At 39.9% G+C, this 10,179-nt stretch overlaps 1 protein-coding gene and 1 non-coding gene across 2 annotated transcripts; both read left to right on the top strand.

Moving 5' to 3' along the window:
• Positions 1-12: 12 nt before the first annotated feature.
• Positions 13-1,899, top strand: zgc:171704 (Ras-related and estrogen-regulated growth inhibitor-like protein). The gene is made up of 4 exons (XM_026940035.3): positions 13-491; positions 597-650; positions 750-826; positions 918-1,899. Exons 1-4 carry the CDS (start codon positions 377-379, stop codon positions 1,353-1,355), a joined length of 684 nt encoding a protein of 227 aa, XP_026795836.1. The 5' UTR covers positions 13-376; the 3' UTR covers positions 1,356-1,899.
• Positions 1,900-6,116: 4,217 nt separating this feature from the next.
• LOC113542661 (small nucleolar RNA U3) lies at positions 6,117-6,318 on the top strand. Its single transcript, XR_004579248.1, has one exon. It is a non-coding gene; the product is annotated as a small nucleolar RNA U3 (small nucleolar RNA).
• The last annotated feature ends 3,861 nt before the right edge of the window (positions 6,319-10,179 follow it).

The following is a 10,179-nucleotide window of genomic DNA, read 5'->3' as shown; positions in this document are numbered from 1 at the left end:
CTTGTATTTTGGACAAATTCAGTTGTCTGTGAGCCTCTTTGTTTTGCCTGTTAGGTTTGAATTATGCTAGTTATAAACATGTATCATTTAAAAAATGATAAAAAATAAACAAAATGGCATAATATTAGGCTAAAACCGTACGGTTTTGCCCGGGTTTTATTTTCCAGTTATTTTTTCTGTGCCGCAAATGAAATAAACATAAGCAAAGCGATGGGAGTGATTTCCTCTATTCTGGGTACACCGTGCTGCTTGGTTGGGAACCACGCCCATCGCTAAGCCCCGCCCATCAGTAGTATTTACTGGCGGTGCGCTGTGTTCAGAGCTCATTGCGCGTTGTGTTTTAAACTGCTGCGACACGGCACACTTCACTATCCGAATGGTTGTCGAAGTCAGATCGAGTTTACCCCACTGCAGCAAAGCAATGGATGGAAACCAGCATAAAGTGGTTGCAAACATCCTGCTGCTTGGAGCCGAAAATGTCGGGAAATCAGGTATGAAATGACCAATATAAATATAAATCTATGTCTTGACTCCTGTAGAGCTTCATAAAGTTCGTGTATATGAAATAAACAATATTTGTTCTTCTGATCCTGCAGCTCTAACTGTGCGGTTTCTTACCAAAAGATTTATTGGTGAATATGGTGATATTGGTAAGTCTGATAATACTGTGCAAGCCTGTATATTTTTTATTAAATATATATTTCCATAAGAATATATTTATTTTTATTTACATATATTTGCTTTTCCAGAGTCAATATACAGTCACATAGACAAAATTGATGGGCGGGAGATCTCCTTCAACATCTGGGACTCCTTGTATCCACAGGTGAGGCACTAACATTTATAATATTATTGTTTTTATAGCCTTCTGTCACATGAGAGGGTCTTATCTGATCTGTTTCTGAATTCCTCTTTAGAGCTGTGAGAGCTCTGAGTCAGTGACTGAAGAACAGCTCCGCTGGGCAGATGGCATTGTGCTCGTCTACAGCATCTGTGACCGCTCCAGCTTCGAGGTGGTGCAGCAGCAGGTAGCACTTATCCAGAAGCTGTCCTCTTCCTTCAGCTCCTCAGTGCCCATGGTGGTGGTGGGCAACAAGCGGGACCTGCAGCATCGTCGCGTTGTCTCAAGTGAGGAAGGGCGAATGCTTGCCCTCTCAGCAGACTGTGGCTTCTTCGAGGTCTCAGCAGCCGAGGCGTACCATGGCGTTCTCCTCGTCTTCCGTGGCCTGCATGAGCTCATAAAGGAGGCTAGGGGTGTCAAGAAAGGAGCAGCTGGTATTATGGGCATTGTGAGGACTGTATCCGCTGTCTTCAGCAAGAAACGGGGAGTAGGGCCTCTTTTTTATGAAAGATGATTCTGTGACCAATATGTCAAGTCCCCATGCACAGACAGCATGATTAATAGCCAGAGAGGGCAAGAGTGAAGAGCGGACAACCATGGATCCTATGAAAGAGGAGTAATTGTAGGAACCGGTTTGTCTTTTTGTAAGTTGGAGGCTGAAATGAAGATCCTAGAAGGTGTACTGAGATGAGAACATGGTTTCTTCATGTATCTGAGCAGGTGTGAACCTCTGGATAGTGTACAGCCAGTGTCTTTCTGATCATGGAGTGATACAAGCCAAGTAAAGGGGTCTGAGAGCTGTTCTAAGAGTTTCAGGAGAATCTGAGAGATGTGCAAATGCATTTGAGGGTTAAATGCAAGTGCGACATTCTGAAGACAATATATTCATACAACCTGTGTATATAGCCTACTGAAGAGCTTTGTAAATAATCCTAGGTTTCTTTTGTACCAGTGCTGAAGAACCTGTGTAAATTGACTGCTAATTGAGATTCTGCATGGAAAGTTCTATATACTACAGTTTTATAGATTAAAGAAAATAAAAATGCTTTAAAAATCAATTTTGTTTGTTTTAATTTAATGTAGTGGCTGGGGAGGCAGTAATAATTTAGCTTTATTCACATCATTATTCCAAAGCATAATACATTTTGAGCTAAAGGTTTTTACGTTTTTAAGGTTCCAGCTGTAGCTGTTATAGAGAAACTCTGACTTGGATTATGACAAACAAAACATTATCTAAAAATAACAGACTAAGTAAGGGTAGAAGAGGTTATACTAAAAAAACTATTAATTAGTTTTTTTAGTATAACCTCTAGTATAATTAGCTCATTAATTACACCTGCTCATTTATGCAGTTATCCAGTCAGTCAATCATGTGGCAGCAGCACAATGCATAAAATCATGCAGATACAAGTCAAGAGCTTCAGTTAATGTTCACATCAAACATCAAAATGAAGAAAAAGTGTGATCTCTGTGATTTTAACTGTGGCATGGCTGTTGGTGCCAGATGGGCTGGTTTGAGTATTTCAGAAACTACTGATCTCCTGGGATTTTCACACACAACAGTCTCTAGAGTTTACACAGAATATTGTGAAAAACAAAAACAAAAAAAATCCTGTGAGTGGAGGGTCTACAGGGGCTGAAACACTTGAGAGAGATGAGAGAGATCAGAGGAGAATGACCAGACTGGTTTGAGCTGGCAGGAAGTCTATATTGTGCGTGGGCTACAACAGACCACATCAGGTTCCACTCCTGTCAGCCAAGAACAGGAATCTGAGGCTATCATAGGCACAGACTCACCAAAACTGTACAGTAGAAGACTGGAAAAAGACCAGGTGTTTTGTTCTGTAATCTTCAATTGTCCACCTTCTGTGAGCCTGTGCCCATAATAGTCTCCAATTCCTGTTCTATTCCTGTTCTTCCTGATGTTTGATGTTAACATTAACTGAAGCTCTTGGCCCTTATCTGCATGATTTTATGCATCATACTACTTGGCTGCCACATGATTGGCTGATTGGATAACTGCTTGAATGAGCAGGTGTACAGGTGTTCCTATTAAAGTGGACGGTGAGTGAATGTATAAGTGACATTGGTCAGCATATATTACATGAGTTGGCTCATGAATCTGCCTCCTTCTGTGGCTCAGCTCAGCAAAACCCACAACACACTTCCCACACTTCCACTCTCTCTGTCATCCTCCATTAGTGTGAGATCTTGCGCCTGTAGATGTTACTAAGTGCCATGCCAGCCCACCCATGTTGATAATCATTCTCTCTCCTCTCTCTACTTTCTGCCTTTTTTAAATTGTAGATTCTTCCTGTCCTAATCTAATCAAAAAAGTTCATACTGTGCCTTATACTTCTTTCTTCACATGGTCCATAACCAGACCAACACTTCCATGAATGAGGCTTTTCTCAAGAGCCTGGATCTCTCTCAGACGCATTGTGAACATGCTATAATGAGTACTGACAGTTACCGTAGTTCCCCATTAAAAGCATCATCAGGGTTTGCAGAGAAACAACGTGAAAGCCTCTGTACTGATCTCCCTAAATCCCAGACTGAGAAGTTTGGGGCATATTCTACGACAAACATGTATATACAAGAGCCAACAGAGACAGCCATATACACTTAAATGGTTGAGTTGTGACATTTTTAAAGCCTATTTTATTTTAACAGAATATTGAATGTCTTCCACTGTAAATCTCATGAAGCTTGCACTAATTATTTTGAAGAAAAAAAAAAAAAAAAAAAGCTGAATTTGTACCTGTTACCTGTGAGACTTAATCAGTCATATATACACTGGACGCGTAATGTGTAATAAAGCCTGACAAAGGTTCAACTCAGGTCAAAACCCCACAATCAGCCAAGTCATGACATGGCCTTGGAGGGAGCCAAGTTTGTCCTGGAGCCAGCAACGTGAGTCTGCCCTCAGAAACTTAAAGATGGTTTGGCAAACTCACAGCCATCACTGCTAACGCTGACCAATCCTCCCATCTAATTCTCATTAGTTTTGGAGTGGAAAGTGGTTTGGCCAATTTCAGGGGTAAGGGAGCAGATCCAGCTAGATCTTTCTCTTTAGCAGAGCCAGTAGGCTCCCCATGGGGAGCTGTATCGTAATTTAATTAAACACAATTAAGTTGATAAATGCATGTAAACCCACTGCAATTTGGTTTACGTACCTGCAGAGACAGTTGTACTGTGTGAAACCACTTTTTTTTTTCCTTCATTATTCTTTCTGAGGTGTCTGATGTATTTGCTAATGAGCTCTGTCAATAGTGGAAAAAACAGCACCAGCAGTGATCACCATTTCCTGCAATTACTGACTGAGAAATGCTGAGAAAACTGCAACCTCTCTGCAAGGAACAATTCACTGATATGCGCTGACAAGGTCTTTCAACACCAATCCATCTCACTAATGTGGTCATATAAACCAGGTTGTGATCTTCCAGGCCAAATTAAAACCAAAAATGTTGGAACCATTTCCTCAACCCAAATGCAGACCATAAGCCAGTGTGTGCTCCTGTTTTGTACTCAAGCTAGGAACCCCATGTTGCTAACAACATTAGGGAATTAATGGAAGCATATAGATATTAGTTTACCAAACTACATGCCTAAATCCTCGTCCTGAAAGTACATTCTTTGGCTACAAATATGGTCTCAACCAGCCAACAGTTCCTGTGATTTTAAGGGTTTACAACAGATGCAAATTATCATTTGAATCACTTCCAACCTACAATTCCCCTTCAAACTTTGGGCCACACTTTCCAACTAGGTCTGATGCTTATGTAGGGTGATAGTAAACTCTGAAAAATGTTATTTTTTTATACAGTGTCAGAATCCACCTTACTAAATCTGTTTGAGGAGAGTGTGTGATGATATACAGATTCGTTATCTGAAGATTTATGTACAGATATACAGATTTTTTATCAACATTAGCCGCCAGCTTCTGAAGATGCAAACTCATCACCAAACTATTCAGGGTTGATCAACTAAAGCCAGTAATACCAAACAGCAGCTAATCAAGAAAGATTATTGTGACACTCATGTTAGATGTTTTGGTAAAGAGTCCAAGTAAACAGATGTTCTATAACCCAGTCATCAAGTACCAGTGGTCGTCTGACATATCAGCTGATATATCAGTGTTTCCACCTACTGCTGTTTTGAATCTGGTAATCAAAAACAGAGGGTATCACGGAAAAGTGTAATCAAGCCTCACATTGTGTACTTACTAACAGCCTCTCTTGTGATACTAATCAACATGAATGATGTTATTTTCACAGCCCTTAACCTCATAACCACAGAAAAACATTATGGCATTTCAAATTTTATATGAGATACTAGTTTTCCATTAATATAAGTTTAAGTAGAAGGTTGTGCAGGGACTTAATAACCTTTAGCCAGCTTTATGATCTTATATCAGTCACCTCCCTGCATTACACATACAATCTACAGTTTGGGTTGCTTTCTCTTGGAGACAACCAAGTGTTTATTTTTCCATGTGCTATCTCAATATCTTGAGTGTTCTCTAGGTCTGTGTGTCTGAGAGGCAGAAAGCTCAGAGCTGCACGTACCACCATGTCCCATGGGTGCCCAATTCAATCAGAGCTCTTTTTAAACACATGACACAATCTGGCTTGTGTGTGTGGGTGTGTGTATGTGTGTGTGTGCGTGTATGTGTGTGTGTGCCAGGTTGTGCTTTTATTTGCACTTAGGACCAAATTACCCACATCCCTCATATAGAGCATTAGCTAGGGTGCAAAAGACATTAACTTATGTCAAAAGTAGTTCATTTATACAGGGTGTATATTCATTCTAGGTTTGCCTGAAATTGTACAGCCTGAATGTCCACATATGGGAATATAAGATACTGCAACTAAACGAAACTAAACTTCTATATAGATAAAATGGTGTAGATGTCTATGTAAGTGACTCTAAAATGGTGATGACTCTAAAATGGTGAGTTGTTCATGTGGTCTTGCAGAATATAATAATAAATTAAGGTGCAAATTGGTGCAAAGAGGTGTTTTAAAGTGACAGGAAAAGGACCTATGCACCAACCACTAATACAAACTAGTAGCAGGTTTAAAGTTGAATGAAAAACTGCCTTCCTGCTACATCCCTGATGCTGCCAGTGGCCACTCAAGTGGCTTAGTTGACACATACTTTGGAGTCGGGATGGAAAGCCAACAAGTCCATTGGTAAAGGAAAATTGAAACTCCAACTTACCTTCTGTTTGAAAGGTACCTCCAAAATGGAACTGTTTTGACATAGGTGGAAACAGACTATATTTTCTAGGATCATTTCTATAGTTCCAAAACTTTGAAATGGGATTTGAAAGTGTTGTGTCTCCCTACCCACGTTGATGAGTTGTGATGTTTTCTTCTGAGTATGAGTCAGAGTGAGAACTATGAGTAAATTCGTAGGTTCTCTGTCACCACTGGAAAAAGAAGCGTGGAAGAATCGAGCATGTTCAGAGTGGTGAGTTTTCTTTTGTAGTTTAAGGTAGAATGAACTGACATTTATGTTCTTTGTCTGTGCTAAGAATCTGAAAGGATGTTTTCTATTCAATCATTTTTTACATGTGTCTTTGTGTGTTTGAAATTCATTCTAGTTTACCCCAACTTTGTGCACCTGTCAGTGCGTTCTCAGACCTTCAAAAAAGTCTAACGATATTGCTGTAGTCTTTGCTATAAATACTTTCATGCCATGTAATTTCTTAATTTTTCTCTATTAGACTTTGTGCTCATGCCGTGACACAAGTAGATTTTGGAGCAATTCAATACGGCTTGTGATTTCTTTCAGAGGTACAGTTTTTTTTCCCTGAATTCCAAAGCTGTGACAGACACCTGTTTTTACCTGTTGTTTCTCTCCCATCTGGTATGAGTCAATTTTATTCATTAATTGAAAATTTAGCTTGTTAGCTTACACTCTGCAATGTCCCTCCATTGCCCTTACAGCTGATTGTATCCTCACTGAGCCATTCTCATGGTGCATGCATACCCTTCAGTTTCCCTCACATCTACCAGAGGTATTGGTGCTAGTATGACTGGAGTGTTTATGACACTGTATTACCTGTCCACACCCCCACTGTTTTTTACAATCCCCTGCTGACTAGTGAGGCAGCTGCTGTAGCCCTGCTAGCATACCATAGCCTGCTACACCACAGTGCTGTTGGCTATTGGCACTCTTAGAGCCAGAATTTACAGTATTTCCCTCCATTCATTCTCACAACCAATGATTGCAGCAGACCTCACTGTGTTCAGTCCAAAATGCCATGGACTTATTCTCATGCAGCCAATATCCAAATCTCCTGGAGCCCAAAGACAGCCACCAGACATCAACTATCAACCTAATCAGAGTAGTAACCACAAGCTACAAAAAAACAAAACAGAAAACACTTTTAGGTTTTATCCAAGCATATGGATGGCATGATGCTAATTTTAGGGGTGAATCCATACATGTCCTTCGCACCCTTCAAACTAGCTCCACTGATAGTTCATGATCTGTGAAGCAAGAGTATATCTGTGGCAGTGTCTCAAAGACACATCTATGGAAAAGGAACTGGCAGCTGAGCCTGAATAGGGTTCAACCCATCACACTGAATGTGCTCCTCCACCAAATCCGATGTACCTCATTGCAATGATTACATCAACAACTATGTGACAAGATTCAGGGGCCATCAGCTACACACCATGTGTAAGCTCTGGCTAGTATGTCAGGCACTGACGTGATTGGTCTGAACCACATGCCCCTTGTGGATGCCTGCATCACACTGCTGATGAAAAAAACTCTGCCCCTTTCTGTAGTCATTATTGTAGATACTAATCAAGAACCTGCACTTTTTGATCAAGCAGGTGTGGTGGATCATCCATGGAGCAATGGTTTCTCAAAGAAATACAGACCATAAGGGCTAAAATTCAACAGAAGATTGCTAGTAATCTATTATGTACTCCTCCATATGATGAATCATTAAAGAATCAGTGTTGCCAAAAGTGATCAGTGACCTACTGCTTGCCTTGGATTGAGAATATGTTTCTGTCTTGGTACTGCATCATTTGACACTACTGACCATAATTTTTATATGCAAAAGCTTGAAACCACAGTTGGATTAGACAGGTTCTTGACTGGAATTGATCTTATTTAACAGATTGTTACTGTCGTTAACATAAATAGCATAAATTCGTCAATTCTTCAGAGCCTATAATATGGTATCCCACAATGTTCTGTTTTAGGCCCCAATTTTTGTCTCCTTTTAAATCCTGCTCCTTGGGCATGTAATTTGCAAGCTAATCCTGTGAAAAAGTATAGCTCATCCCAAACACTTCGCTCAGTTGAGATAGGCATACTGTTACTCCTGAAGATCAGTTGCAGCTCAACTGGTGGAAGATCTTTTTCTTATATGCCCTCTTTGTTTAACTTATTTAACAATAAAGAGCCCACACAGAGAGAGTCGTACCAGGCTTGTTCTAACAGTTTGAGATGTAATCACTGACTCCAATTTACTATGTGTATGGACTTACACTGCATTATTTTCCTCTTCTGAGATAGTCTCAGGAGGCCTGGACAAGAACACATAATTACAGGGAGTCGTGCTTGGCTAGCATGAGCTCTTAATGCTGTCTACGCAGATAGGAAGACAAACAGATGCCTGGGAGCAGTTTGAGCAGCTGGAGAATGGTGGAGTGCACGTAGCGCTTTCTATTTTTGTTCCCAAACTCAAATGTCGAGGTTATGAAAATTTCATTACGGGGTGGTACACAATGTGTCTCTAGAAAAACAAACATAATCAAGAGTAGTATGAAATGGTTGTACAGAAGGGGTCTGATGTTAGCAGCCTCCCTTAAAGCATACAAGACACTATCCGTCATCTCTTCTCTGACTAAATACAAATTGATCCAACAAATTCTAACTTCTTTTATATGGACTGTGAGAACCTCAGGTTCAGACATGATTTGCTAGTCATAGAAAACAATTTCTCTGTATTTGTGTACTGAATAACCCACGTTTGAGGGGTGAATGCTTTATTTTGTAAATTCCTAGCTTTATGTTTCATTAATTTTTAGAGCACTTTTTGATCATATCAACACATTTGATATGATCATAATTGCTTCTCTTGTTAGATTAGTCAAAGTCTGGGATTATTATTACTTAATTATTTATTATGTTATGTATTTATTTTCAATGTATTCATATTTTACATTGGCAAATTTCAATACTTTTTTGTTGAAAAACAGAGCAAAAAAAAACAACCTCATTACACATGTTTTGTGTTTCTTCTGCTGGTTAAGTTTTATTTTTAGTTAAATTTTTTTCCTGGACTTTCAAGGTTCTAACAAGCTGCAAAAGATGATGAAAATGTTTTAGGAAGCACATGCAAATAGTGAAATTTCATTAAAATCTGTAGTTTTCTCTCTGCCTTTCTTTCACTTCCCACATGTGCGCACACACACATACACACACAAACACACACACACACACACAGATTCATTCCCACTGTCAGTTTTCATAATCAGTGCAACTCACACTACCGCTGCCTTTATGCACACTGACTGTAGGTTAGCAGTTTTATTCCTTTCTGTTCAATTCTATTCCATTACGATATCACGTTTTCTAGTTCCTTATTATGTGGGAACCCTATGTATTTATTTAGTCATTAGTGTTCAACAATTTATTATGCTCACAATATACACCATACACAGAAGTATGTGGACACCTGAGTACATACCATTCCAAAACTATGGGCTTTAGTATTGATATAATGTTGTTCCTCCTTTGCTATAACAGCCTTCACTCTTCTGGGAAGGCCTTCCACTAGATTGTGGAGCGTGTCTTTTGGGGATTTCTGCCCATTACCCAAAAGAGCATCAGTGAGGTCAGGCACTGATGTTATGCAAGGATGCCTGGTGAGCAGCCGTCATTCCAATTCATACCAAAGGTGTTCAGTGGCGCTGAGGTCACGGCTCTGTGCAGGTCACTCTAGTTCTTTGTGGCAACAGTTTGAGGAAGAACCACATATTTTTGGCCATATAGTGTATGAAGATTGGCAAAATGTGAGAAAAAGTCTTAAGAAATACACTATATTGCCAAAAGTTTTGGGACGTCTGGCTTTACATGCACATGAACTTTAGTGACATCCCATTCTTAATCTGTAGGGTTTAATATGGAGTTGGCCCACCCTTTGCAGCTATAACAGCTTCAACTCTTCTGGGAAGGCTTTCCACAAGGTTTAGGAGTGTGTTTATGGGAATTTTTGACCATTCTTCGAGAAGCGCATTTGTGAGGTCAGGCACTGATGTTGGACGAGAAGGCTCGCAGTCTCCGCTCTAATTCATCCCAAAGTT

Source organism: Pangasianodon hypophthalmus, chromosome 1, assembly GCF_027358585.1.
Source record: "Pangasianodon hypophthalmus isolate fPanHyp1 chromosome 1, fPanHyp1.pri, whole genome shotgun sequence".
Lineage (NCBI taxonomy): Eukaryota > Metazoa > Chordata > Actinopteri > Siluriformes > Pangasiidae > Pangasianodon > Pangasianodon hypophthalmus.
This window is presented reverse-complemented; position numbering and strand designations above follow the sequence as displayed.

Coding starts and splice junctions, on each gene's coding strand:
- zgc:171704 (XM_026940035.3), top strand. CDS start 377: ATGGTTGTCGAAGTCAGATCGAGTTTACCCCACTGCAGCAAAGCAATG. Junction 651..749: donor TGGTGAATATGGTGATATTG/GTAAGTCTGATA, acceptor TTGCTTTTCCAG/AGTCAATATACAGTCACATA. Junction 827..917: donor GGGACTCCTTGTATCCACAG/GTGAGGCACTAA, acceptor ATTCCTCTTTAG/AGCTGTGAGAGCTCTGAGTC.